Raw genomic sequence first — 14,250 nt, forward strand, 5'->3', positions numbered from 1 at the left:
ATAAGTTAAACACATTTTGAATATTTAAATATATGTTTTTGGGGGTTTTTTTTATGTATGTTTTTTTTTTTTTTTTTAGTTATGTGTTTCCTGGGAATCAAAACTCAAAAAGTCGAGCTATAGGAATCCCTTTCATTGCTGGATACAGAAAAGACACTACAAACTCTAATTTACTTACAAAACATGCAGTTTCTAACACATGCTAGTCCTTCCAAATAAAACTGGCGTGAGTCAGTGTGGAGATAACGTTGGCCTACTGTGCTGTATTCACCTCACCGATAATTTGCATGACTGTACTGAAGCCAGCGAGAGCGCTTGAAGCCCAGGCGGCCCACTGCAGTGCTGGAATTCAATTATGTCAGAGGATAGTGTGTATCACACTGATTTCTGATGCTGTGTGTGTATAAAGTGATGTTGATATCAGCTGTGGAGTTTATTTTGAGATCACAGTGAGGACGTACATGGGAGTGCTCTCCTCAGCATGATGTCCTGGAGGTCGTACCACAGCAAAGCCGTTCTGTGAACACACACACACACACACACACACAGCTGTTTAAGCCACAGTGTCTCAGACCTTGAATGGGAGAAATACAGAATCACCGTAACACAGTATCTTAAATGAATTAATTTTAATTCAAAGCACACAGCAGTACACTGATGAATGTAAGTTTATTTACAAAAACATCATTTCCAGGTGAATCCAGCTGCAGCTTCATGATATTATTATCCTTCTTCACTCCAGAGGATATGATTATATCCAGAGAAAGTGCGAAACAAGAGAATGAAATGTCTGGATTGCAGCTGGTGATAGTGGATGATGTAGGTGTATTGTGTTTTTCTGGGCAAGCTTGAGGCTGAAGCAAGGGTTTTTGAATGCGATGATAGATGTATTTCAGTGTGTTATGTTATTGGGGTGGGCGGCAGCTCACTCAAGGTTAGGTTACGCTATGGAATGTTTGCATTATGTGAGTAGATTATGTCTTTTGGGTCACTTCCTGTGAGCTCTGAGGATGCCCCAGATCACCTGACCCCAGACACACACACACACACACACACACACACACTGGGGAGGCTACAGTTCACCTCATAACAATTCAAACAAGGTGGAGGGGAAATCTATGGAAGCTTATTCCTGCCATGGAATAAAAATATGAAGAGGATAATTGCATGTTTATATATCGCAATTGCAAGCTTACATCTCATATATATATTTTTCTTTACTTCTCTTCACATAAATTACAACCTAGTATTTTGACTTTTTTTTTTTTATAGAATTCCATGTTTGCATCTTATATTTATGTATTTTTTCTTAGAATTCTGAGTTTACATACATCTCGCAATTCTTTTTTTTTTTTTTTTAAGAATTCTGTGCTTGCCAAAAAATTTTTCATCTCATAATTTTGACTTTTTTCTTAAAACACTGAGATTAAATCGTACAATCGTACAATTCTGAACTTACGTTTCGCAATTTGGACTTTTCTCAGAAATGCAAGTTTATTTCTCACAATTCTGAATTTGAATCTCGCAGGAAAAAAAGAAGAAGAGAAAAGTCAGAATTGTGGGGAAAAAAGTCAGAATTATGAGATAAGTCCCAATTACATTTTTTTATATTATTACTATGTGGCAGAAATAAGCGTCTATAGAAATTCACATCTGTGAAATGCATTATTCAGAGTCTAAATTCTGATTGGATGAGCATTAATCACACTGTGACCGTTGAGCGTGTGAGCGTGTCAGTCTTACCCTCAGCTCTCCTGAAGCCACCTTAAACACCAGATCCACTACAGATCCCACAGCCAGACGAGCAGCACTGGACGAGTGAACTTCATTCCAGATAGTGTCACTGTCAACCTGTATTAACACAAACACAGGTCTGTTGAATTTAGGGTGGAGATGATACTGGGAATGCTATCAAGTGTGATAAAAAAAAAGAAAGAAAAACAACAACACACACAGATAACAACAACAACAACAACAATAATAATAATAATAATAATTATTATTATGTAGCTATTAAGTAGAAATTATTTTAAAAAACTATTGAAATTAATAAAAAACACAAAAGAGTACATAGTGTCGTGCATATTATGTTATTAAAAGAGTTGACATTTCATGCAAATTCATGATTCTTTGCTACCCACAAATCATTAGTCACTTTGTAGTTAGTTCTGTTGTAGTGTCCTTAAAAATGATTGCACTCACAATTTCTATCAAATTAAGTTAGCAAACACTAAACAACATTTAGTGGTTCTTAGGAAGTGTCTCCTCATGAACTCATGCCTATGAGGACAGGGGAAAGTCTCTCGTACCGGTGTTTTCTCACCGCTGACAGAAGTGAGACGTTTACTCAAGCGGACGGCAAACAGACACGGCACAGTATATGAGCCCTTTGCACCCAACCATCCTCTTTTGTGCCCTTCTTGTTCTCACAGAACAGCTTGTCTGCCGAGCAATCAGGAAGAGAAATCGACACACAAACCAACAACATGGTCACAAAGAAGCCAGAGGCTCTTTTGACACCTAACGCACAACCCAAAGGACACGAGCATGCTGGGAGTTCAGCGCAGACAGGATGAGAACGGGAGTTTATTCTGTGACACGAAAGGCAAACAGTGGCAGAAGAGACCTGGCTCGGAAAGGGGGGCATTCCCAGAATGCTTAGAGACAGAAAACAGCCATTCATCAGGCATTACTGATTATGCTCACGCACGTCTGCCCCACAGCCTGCAATTACCGGACAAATGAACACACACACGTACACACAGGAACACACACACTAATACTTCAGCACTTAAACGGGGTCATGGGTAAAACAGGGAATAATTCATGAGGCGTAAACTACTGGCTTTATAGATCAACAGGTGCTCAAACTCTCAAAGTGCAGAATGACATCTCTTACACTTCTCTTACACAATTTGTAACTAACTGTGCATCACTGTTACTATTGCTCATACTTGAGGATAGGGACAAACATTTGGCAAGAATATGACATAAAAAAAAAAGTGTGAATTACATAGAATTCCATTCAAGGGGGAATCTGAGCCATATATTGAGACCATAATCTCATACAAATTACAGATTTTGTTCCAAAAACATAATTATATTTATAATTATATAAAATTACTATTTTAATTAATAAAATGATAAATAATCAAATGATGATAATCGTTAATATATAGAAATAATATTATAAATGTTTTATAATAATTAGAATTTTATAATAAATAAATATATATATATAAAAATGCTGTTTAAAATAAATAAAATAAAGTTTTTAACTTCTTTGTTCAAAAGAGTTCCTTTTATTATTTTTTAATATTACAAATTAATGATTATTTAAAAATAATGAACAGAAAAATATAGAAAAAATTAATTAAAATATAATACAGTAATATAAATAAAAAAATACACACACACACACACACACACACACACATACACACATATATATATTAAATGCGATTATTATTTATTTTTAAGGGAAAACTTTTCTGTAGTTCTGTGCATTAAACAGGAAAAACAGCCAACGTTTGCAATTATATCATTTTTATCATTTATTATAATTTTATATTATTATTAAACTATTTTATATATTCGAAATATTTAACCATATACTATATTTGAACTAGTGGAAGCAGGGTGTTTTAAATGGAGACTGAATGGTGACAAACAGTCTTCTCTTGTACATCCAATATCCATCAACCGCCTGCCAATAAAACGTCTTTCTCGTCCACAACATCACGCTCTACTTACAGTACGGTTTTCCAATAAACCACGTACAAACATTGAACTCGTTTCTGTTAAAGTGCTCGAAACATCTTAGAGGAAGGAATATTAGGACAGTTTGCGTCTCTGCAACAGCATGTGGAGGGGAAGCGGGTGAAATAAGCACTTAAAGAAACAACAAGCTGGCAACAAGAAAGACGGCGAGAGGGAAGTGAGAAATCTGGAGAACCGCTGAGGCGCTTCGAAGGAGTTTACCAACCCTGGGTCTCCCTCGCAGTATATATATCCTCCAATACATTTATGAATTCAGCTTTTCAATGGCATGAGCGCTCAAGGGCAACGTAAAAAACCTATGGTCTTTTCAAGCTCGGCCAAGAATGACTTTGTCACGAATTACGAGCCTGTGGTGCATTTAAATCAGAAAAAAATATACAGAGAACGAGAAAAGCTAGGGAAATGAGAGAGAGTGAGCTAATGAAAGAGAGCAAGAGTGCATGATGAAGGAATTTAGTGTAGAAATAATAGAGAGAGAGCAAAAAGATGTGAGATATAGACATTCTAGCATAAGTCTGGAGTGCAACTATCATGCCTTAAAATACTGCCTACATAGGCAGCTCACTACGTTTTAGAACAGAACCACAATAAAACACTGTCAAATATATAATAATGAAAATAAACAAAAAATAAAAACTCAAAGTGAATCTTTAAATATTATTTAGTGCATATCAGTGTTATTTTAGTTTCATTGAGATACTACTATAGTTTTTTATTAATATTTTAAATAAGAATTTATTTGTTTTCATGTTAACTTTAGTTAAAGTTTTAGTAATTCTGTTTTATTTTTGTCATTTTTATTAGTTGTTTTTTAATTGCCGGTCACTTTAAGGTCCAATTCTTGCTATTAACAAACTATTAACTACGATTTGTGCCTCAATAAACTACTGATTTGCTGCGATTTAATAGTTATTAATGTAGTTGTTAAGTTTAGGCATTGAGTAGGATTAGAGATATAGAATATGTTCATGCAGAATATGTGCTTTATAAGTACTAATTAACAGCCAATATGTTAATAATAGGCATGCTAATAAGCAACTAGTTAATAGTGAAAATTGGTCCCTATATTAAAGTGATACCAATATGTCTATATAATTTTTTTTATTAATATAAGCTAAACAAAACTAAGAAATACTAGCTTGGCAACTAGCTGAAGTTTATTTTTTAATTCTATTTCAGTTAACATTTATTTTATTTCAAGTAATGAAAACTTTTTATGGTTTTAACTTTAGTACTAACCCTATGTAAAAGTATATGTAATAATAAAAAAAAAAGACCAAACAAAAGACAAACTTGGCAAAAGACATCAAAACATTAGGGCTTAAGCCCCAAAAGCCCACCCCAACATGGCCCACGGTGTAAAAGCGGTAGAAAGTAATAGAGTGATGTTGTAGACGCTGAGGTTTGGGGAGCAGGTCTCAGGCAGGGCCGGGGAGCGTGCTGGAATGAACAAGCACAGTTTATCTTCACCCTGACAGGCTAATTTTCGCTGTAGAGATGCAGGAAGACAACAATTTTGTTCCATTTCCATAAAAGAGTCCAGAGCCCTTCTGTTTCTCACCATTCAGCTCAAAGACTGTGACTTCAGCCAGACAGGACCGCCTGCCATTTATCAGTCCCCCTCCAACAGCCCTGCCTGAGGTCACACTATTAAACACACACACACACACACACACACACACACACACATTGGTTTTTGTGGTTTATGGGGACTCTCCATAGGCGTAATGGTTTTTATACTGAAACTGTGTGTGCTATTGCCCTACACCAACCCTACACCTAAACTTAGCCCTCACAGGAAACTTTGTGCATTTTTAGATAAAAAAAAAAAAACACCATTTAGTATGTTTTTAAAGCCTTTTATATTACGGGACATAGGCAGTGTCCTCATAAACCACCTTCATATTGTAATACCTCTGTCATACCCATGTCATTATACAAATTTGTGTCCTCATAAACCACATAAACATGCACACACACACATCCCAGGTCACCTGAACAATACATTCGAGTAAACATTGTTCACAAAAACATAAATATTGTTTAATATACATATACAACCATTCAAAAGTTGGAGCTTCTCTTATGCTCACTAAGGATTTGTTCTATTTGCTTGATTAAAACGACAGTAAAAATAACAATATTGTGAAATAGTATTACAATTTAAAATAACAATTTTCTATTTAAATATATTTGAATATGTAATTTATTCCTGTGATGCAAAGCTGAATTTTCAGCATCATTACTTCAGTCTTCAATGTCACATGATCCTTCAGAAACCATTCTAATATACTGATTTGCTGCTCAAGAAACATTTTTTTTATTATTTATCATTATCAATGTTAACAACAGTTGTGCTGCTTAATATTTTTGTGAAAACGTGTCTTTTTAATGATTATTTCATGAATAGAAATTTCAAAAGAACAGCTTTATAAATTATAAAGAGAGGGTGACGGAGAGTGTGTGTTACATAAATATATAATAACTAAGCAAATCAATAAAGTGGTCCTATTAAATAAAGAGTCTTTTGAGCCAATATGCGCTTCCTCTTCTATTATATTTTGCTTCAGGAACTTGTAACAACCAAAAACAAATGAAACTAGTTCAATGTCTCTATATTATCTTAACATTTCCTTATTTGGATGGTAAAACTTAATATAGTCTTGTTGTAGCTCAAAGAACAAAGAATGGTGCAAGCTATGGCAGGATCATAGATTCAAATCCCTAAAACAGATCAAATGCAATATAAATCACTTTGCATAAAAGCACCTGCCAAATGCATGAACGTAAATGCAAAAATGCAATGTTAATGTAATGATTACAATATCCCAAATAGTCACGATTTTGTGCAATATTTACAACCGGCCACAGAAAAAGATATAATTTCCCTTTGACGTATATATATACTGTATCTACGACAACACAAAAGCAAGATTACTCCATATTCTTTTACATGAATGACTGAACCATCTCTCCATTCATTACAGGAAACCATTCATGGTCTGTCTGAATCATTCACCTACACCAGACGGGGAGGGCATGAGTAGAATGAGAGAAGTGAGGATGAGTACTTCCTGTTCCAGACCCATGAAAGAGTGTGGCTGACACTGTCCACTCAGCACTGAAGAACAAGTCTATCCATTCATTCATCATCATCATCAGAGAATACACACACACACACACCGCACACAGCTTGTTTATAGAAAACATCTGGACACAATTACCCGCTCGGCAGAGAGGAGAGCAACAGTTTTTGTTGCCGCTGGAGTTCGGGAGAGGGAGAACAAACAGGACCGTTATTTACACATGGGAAAGAAAGAGAAACTCACCCCTATTCCTCCGCACGGCAGTCTCACGAACATGGGTGTCACTGAGCCTGATGAGAGACAGAGAGAAAGACATAAAGATCATCAACATCACTGAACTATAACAAGATGTACCGTATGTGCATGACTGAGTCATATCTGTTACATGTCGGCTAGCAGTGTTTTTGCACCACTGTTAAATTGAGAAGATGAACTTGGAGCACCACGGTTATAGAACTGATTGTATAGTTGTGTAATTTGATAAGGCAAAAAAGTGGCAAAATTATGTTAAGATAATATGCATGTATTATTGCATTGTCTTTGCTGACTGCACAATCATATATGCATATAACAACATAGTGCAACTTATAAAGTGTCATCTGATTCATAAACTGACGACTCTTCTGATCTGATTCTCTTAAGTGAATTAAAAACATATAGTGCAACCTGTGTCATTCGATTCAAAACCAATGACTCTTATGAAACAACTCTTTTAGTACATCAAAAACATAACCAGTGTCATTTGATTTACAAACTAATGAGTTAGTCCTTTTTAGTGAAACCGAAACAAGTGAAACAAGTGTAATCCAATTCATGACGAAATGACTCTTTGTGGTTCTTTGAAGTGAATCAAAACTATAGTGCAACCCGTGTCATTCGATTCGTTAACTAATGACTCTTACAAGCCAGTGCTTGTGTGCTGGCTCTGTTAAGTGAATTAAAACATTTAGTGCAAACCGTGTCATTTGATTCACGGACCATCGATTCTTATGAGCTGGCTCTTTTAAATGAATCAAAAGCATAGTGCAATTAGTGTCATTTGATTCAACAACAAGTCGAATAAGCTGATTCTTTTTGTGAAAAAACATATAGTGTGCAGACAGTGTCGTATGATTCACAAATCAATGACTCTTATGAGCCAGCTCTTTTTAATGAATCAAAAACATATCAATGTAGTTTGATTAACAAACAGCTCTTATTAGCACTCTATTTTTAGAGAACTAAAAAGTGCAACCATTAAGGTCTGATTCATGAACCAAAGACTCTTATGAGCCAGTTCTTTTCCTCAGTCAAAAAAGACTCACAAACTCAATTATCAGTTTAAATAAGTCTTAATATTTGAGTTATATATAATAATCAGTTTAAATATTTCATTACATGAACTCATTAAATCCATCGGTCCCATCAGTTACTGAATTATGGTAGTGTATGACTCACTTAAAGCAAGAATTAATGTTAATAAATAAAAATTTTTATACTGGGGATTCCTCTGTTGCACAAAAATAATGATATACTGTATTTGCGCTGCCCATGTTTGCATGTGCAAATAAATGAATGCTTGTTCAATGCATTGTAAGCACACAGTTTTGTTATGCATGCTTACTGTATATGCTGCTGTGCTACTGTAACTTAAAATAGCTTCACATCAACATAGTGCCTTTAATATATGGTGTCCAAGTGAATGGCATCAGTACACAAAAAAAAAACTGAGATGTAATGCAATGGCCAAAGACGCATACTGTATGTAAATAGATGAACAATTAAAAATCAGCACAGATGGACCACCAACCCTGAATACTCAACAAAATGACCACAATGACCATCCCCTACTATATTACTGCACAAACACACATGCAATAATCCAACGTTTCTCAATGAGGCAAAGCATCTATTGATTAAAATTGCCCTATTTTTCAAAACAATCGTGATTATGAAGCAACACATTGCTGCAAGATCAAAAAAGCCTGTTGAATAAACCGACCCAATCAGATAGGAAAGGTGGAAACATGTCGTCTCCGTACCCGACAAGTGAGAAATATCCACGCGTATAAATGTGTGTGTGTGTGCGTGAGCGGGCAGGTCATTTCAGCATGTGTTTGATCGCTGCATGAGGGGGCCGGAGCTGAAGTCATGGAGAACTGCATGTGTGGTTGTTACTGGCAGAGAGGTGACGGCCTTGACGGACAGCTCAGGGGCAAACTCAGATCAAGGCCATGACTGATGAAAGCAGAGAGAGGGCTGACAGAGGGGAACGCCAGGGAGTTTGGGATGGGGAGGGAACGACAATGTGCCAAAAAAGAATTGAAACGAATTGCAGCGTTTTGGAAATATGCTGTAAGGCGGATCTGGCTGCAGAAGCATAAATAATGTGGATAATTGCAGAAGTCCAGGCAAAGCTTCACGGGCTAATAACTGAGAAGGCCATCGCAGGCTCCAACTGTCGCAGAGAGAGAAATACAACAATGCGCTCATTCACAAAACTCAGTCAGATTCAGCCCGTGGTGTAGTCAGGTGTGTGTTTGCTCTTACTGTCCAGTTTCTGTCTGAGAGGGTTGGTTCCGTAGAGCAGTACATGAGCCTCAGTGTGGACCGTCTGTAGCTCCTCCAGAGTCGCTTTCCTGCCTCGAATACACTGCAAAAATAAATAAATAAATTTTAAAAAAGAGAGAGAGAGAAGAGCCTTAGTAAGAAAAGATGCTACTGTATATGCAGTTTGACACGGATGAAATGGAGGCTGTGAGTTTCTTACTGATATTAATCAGCTGAAATGTAGTCTTAATTTTAAGATTTGATGCCATTTTTGTGCAATTTGTTCAAATATAGTGTAAAATTATTGTTCATTGAAATACAAAATTTTTTGTGCATATTCCATGTTCTTAACCGTGAACTAATATTGAAAAGTTTGGCATCGGTAAGATTTTTTTTTTTTATGTTTTGAAATGAGTCTTTTATGCTCAATAAGGCTGCATTTGTTTGGTCAAAAATAGAAGAAAAACAGTAATATTGTGAAAAATTGTGAAAAAATCATTTTCAGTATGCTGATTTTCTACTCAAGAAACATTTCTTATTATTACCAATGTTGAAAACAGTCGTTTAATATTTTTGTGGAAATTTTTTTTTTTTTTTTACAATAGGCTACTTGACTCAGTTTTCATCAGCATCTTTACTGAATAAAAGCATTAACTGTGTTTAAATTAGGGATGCACGATATTAGATTTTTGCCGATATCCAATATGTCGATATTTTTCATCTAATTTTGGCCGATATGGATGCCGATATATTTCCTTTTGTTTGTAAACAACACCAACTCCTGTGCAGAAATTATAAGAAAATTATTTTTAATTTTGGTTAGTTTTTAACAAGAATTTATTTATTAAATAAAACATAATGAAGGTTGTTTGACAGTACATTGAAGCTTTGAAAATAACTATAAATGAACTATCAATTGCTGCATTCCTGTCGCTGCACGTGCTGTTACTATTTATGATATCATACACCAAACGCGTCATTCTGTAAGTGCTTTCACAGATTAAATACAGCGATCCAAAAGAGTAAATCTAATCATCATTCAGACAAAACTTTGCTTCAAGAATGAGCCACACTGCTGACGTGATCTAATCTCTAGCACACCCTGAGCACATGTGAGTTAATGTATTCCTCTTATCGGCAAGACATATCGGCAGAATTTTTCACATCAGGGCGATGCCGATATTTACATTTAAAGCCATTATCGGCCGATTCCGATATCAGTCCGATAATATCGTGCATCCCTAGTTTAAATCCTTGCTAAATAAGCATTTCTTCACAGTTTACTTGTTCTGAATCTCAAAATTCAAATTTTTACATTTTATTAAATAAAATCGCATTTAAACATGAAAAAAATAAGTGTAAGTAAAGCACATATTCTAGATCTTTATACACAGAGAACAATTATGTACAAAAATAGTCTTTCTGAACAACCTATGACTATTGTGTAAAAAGAAATAAAAAGTGTCCTTAAAAAACCGTCCTGCAGAATTGAGCTCTAACACTAATTAAACACATCTGAACCAGGAAAGCAAGGTCCTCAGACTCTCTAGAAACTTCCAGACAAGTGTGCTGGAGTTGGTTGGAGTTCTCCAGGAACAGGTCTAGGTCATGTCTTTTTTACAGCGCCTGTTATTATTCGTTTGTTGACTGTATTCGGAATGTTTTGGCAAGACATATTTCATCGACAAAGTCGACAGCCATACTGAATGCACCGCCATCCTGCCCCCTCTGAAGTCTTTAGCTGTCTAAGCAGAGCTGAAACAGACCCGCTGTCCACCTCGCACTCCAAACTGGGCCCCACATGCCTGTAGAACAAAGCCGTCGGCCCTCGGAGGTGCCGGAGCTGCTGGATTTGCAATAATGTCATTTTCCCTTTTTTAATAGCCCTGGCCTCTGAGGCACAAACCATCCGAGAGGGAGGCGGACCTGCCCACCTGTGGAAGCGCTCTGGGCCGCTCCGAGGTGACACCTGCAACAGGACGTACTACCTCTCAGATTTAACAGCAGGGGCAGTTAAAGAGGGGCCCTCGGGGGCCCGGTGCTGGCAGGCGGCAGCTTAAAACAACCCCGCACTCTTTAAGGGCCCCCCTGCTGTAGATTAGGGGGTATTAGAGTCATGACTGCCTTTAATTGAGGCCCAATTCACTGTTTCCATCTCCCTGAACAATAAACATCCCCACCAAGGAGCAAACGTAGGCGAGAGAGCGGGTGCGCGGCCGTGCCATTGTCGTGCTTGTTTACTTGTTTGTTTGGAGGAAAACAGAGACTGCAGCTATGCGACTAACTCTAACAGGCCTGACGCAATGGAGCCAGCATGGCAGGAGAGATTAGATCCAGCGAGAGCCATTAGGCACCAGCGATCAGAGCTCGAGATGATGAGAGAGCTCAGGAATTGCCCTCAGCAGGTGGAGGCAGAGATAAGCAGGCACAGACCGCTTTTCTGCGCTGATTTTGGGGGAAAACGGATTTTAGCATCGCAAAATGTGGTAAACGGGGTAAAATAATGTCAATTATAGCTTAAAGCGTGCATGCATATTTATACGTATGTGTGTGTATATGCACAAACAAACAGTAATTTTTTTTTTTTCTGAAAGAAACTAATACTTTTATTCAGTAATGATGCATTCGATTGATCAAAAGAGATATTAAAGACATTTATAATGTTTCCAAAAAAAAATAAGTTTCCAATACATGCTGTTCTTTTTAACTTTCTGCTCATCAAAGATATCCAAGATATCTTGAAAAAATAAATCTATCATTGTTTTGACAGCATTATTAAGCAGCACAACTGTTTCCAACATTGATAATAATACAAAATGGTTCTTGAGGAGCAAATCAGCATATTAGAATGATTTCTGAAAGATCATGTCACACTGAGACTGGTGTAATGATGCTGAAAATTCAGCTTTGCATCACAGGAATAAATTACATTTGAAAATATATTCAAATAGAAAACAGCTATTTTAAATTGTAAAAATATTTATGAATATAAGAGACTCCAAAACATGAAAAAAATATATTACTAAGCCCAAATTAACACTATTTGTAGGTCATTATACTTATTAAAATTGGTCATGTTACACGTCAGAGCAAAATTCAGAAGCTGCTGCATCCACTGAAGCACAAGATGCTCTTTGGATCATTTTTTAGATTATTCTGGAGAACATAAGCATCAGGTTCTGAACAAACCTGTGGTGTTCATGTAGCTTAATTGCTACTGTCATTAGAGGAAAAGTGGGACAAACCAAATACTAAAACATTCAAAAAAAAAATTCTTTTTCCAATTTATAATGAAAAACTTGAGAAAATGTGAAACGATAAGCATTCTCCTGCTGATCCCCGCTGTAATTCCCCAGCACTTCCTCTGTTCTTATAGGGAAGTTCTCTCCTGGTTAAATTTTTTCTCGAACACACTCAAAACAATCTCACACCCCCTTTTCCTTTGAGTAAAACTCTTTGGTTTATTCATAAAGTTTCATCAACAGGCTGTGTTTGTGGTGTCTGAACAGCGCCCTCTACAGATCGTAAAAATATCCTTCTCCCTGCCACAGTAACCAGAAGGCCGAAGCTAAATACCACTTAAATATGTTTGGTGCTGAAAGATTACATCATGTTACTGCTAAAAGTGCTGATATGTCTTAAACGGAGAGACGTGGGTGAACGGGTTACCTCACACTGGCCGCGCAGTCCCGTCTCCTGCAGTCGTGACCAGATGCTCTGGATGCGCCCGGCGTGTTCGGGGTGGATGTTACTGTTTCCACACATGCACTGGTGTTTCTGCATCAGGCTGTCATACACCAGACCTGTAAGGACACAAATACTTATTTAAAGAGGGCTGCAAACTAATATAAATGCACTTTTACATACAAGATGTTTTTAAGGAAATATCCTGAGGTTTAGCTGTTTAGTTGGTCAATTATTTGGAGCATCAAACCCAGTGACTGACCGGTGGTAAAGCGCGGTTTGGCCGGAGGTTCCTGCACCACAATGGGAAAGGTCGCAGAGGCCGGGGATGATTGTGCTCTGGATAGGGGCCGATGGCCTGGGAAGGTCAAAGACAGTCCGGCCGCTTCCATAGATGCCTGATAGTTCCTCAGCTGATGGATCCTCTGTTGCTCCAACAAGAGAGCTTGCTGCTCAGAGACAAAAACAGAAGTTTAGCTTGAAATAAATGAACTTTTTCAAGTTTCAATGTGAAAATTAACATACATATCTTTATATAGAAGTTTCATACTTCATAAAGAAGAACATACAGGTATGTCTCAAAAAATTTGAATATCGTGAAAAAGGTCAATATTTTTTGTCACTCATTTCAGAAGGTGAAACCCATATATTATATAGATTCATTACACATAGAGTGAAATATTTCAAGCCTTTATTTCTGATGATTATGGCTTGCAGATAAGGAAAACTCAAAATTCAATATCTCAGAAAATTAGAATATTACATAAGATCAATAAAAAAAGGATATTTTAAACAGAAATGTCAGGCTTCTGAAAAGTATGTTCATTTCTATGTACTCAATACTTGGTTGGGCCTCATTTTGCATGAATTACTGCCTCAATGTGGCGTGGCATGGAGGCAATCAGCCTGTGGCACTGCTCAGGTGTAATGGAAGCCCAGGTTGCTTTGATAGCGGCCTTCAGGTCATCTGCATTATTGAGTCTGGTGTCTCTCATCTTCCTCTTGACAATACCCCATAGATTCAGGTCAGGCGAGTTTGCTGGCCAATCAAGCACAGCAACACCATGGTCATTGAACCAGCTTTTGGTACCTTTGGCAGTGTGGGTAGGCGCCAAGTCCTGCTGAAAAATGAAATCAGCATCTCCATAAGGCTTGTCAGCAGAAGGAAGCA

The 14,250-nt window shown here is 37.0% G+C and overlaps 1 protein-coding gene across 2 annotated transcripts in view; it reads right to left on the minus strand.

Annotated features, from left to right (window-relative positions):
• Nucleotides 1-14,250, minus strand: part of LOC306876847 (histone deacetylase 4-like) — a 220,599-nt gene that overhangs the window by 47,835 nt on the left and 158,514 nt on the right. For both annotated transcript variants that reach the window (XM_079428276.1, XM_079428277.1), the window contains 6 exons: nucleotides 13,342-13,528; nucleotides 13,065-13,198; nucleotides 9,396-9,498; nucleotides 7,110-7,156; nucleotides 1,744-1,851; nucleotides 462-517 (listed from right to left, as the gene is read on the minus strand). In XM_079428276.1, the coding sequence (XP_079284402.1) occupies nucleotides 462-517; nucleotides 1,744-1,851; nucleotides 7,110-7,156; nucleotides 9,396-9,498; nucleotides 13,065-13,198; nucleotides 13,342-13,528 (635 nt within the window). The remainder of the gene's footprint in view (nucleotides 1-461; nucleotides 518-1,743; nucleotides 1,852-7,109; nucleotides 7,157-9,395; nucleotides 9,499-13,064; nucleotides 13,199-13,341; nucleotides 13,529-14,250) is intronic.

Source organism: Barbus barbus, assembly GCF_936440315.1.
Source record: "Barbus barbus genome assembly, chromosome: 11".
NCBI classification, from domain to species: domain Eukaryota; kingdom Metazoa; phylum Chordata; class Actinopteri; order Cypriniformes; family Cyprinidae; genus Barbus; species Barbus barbus.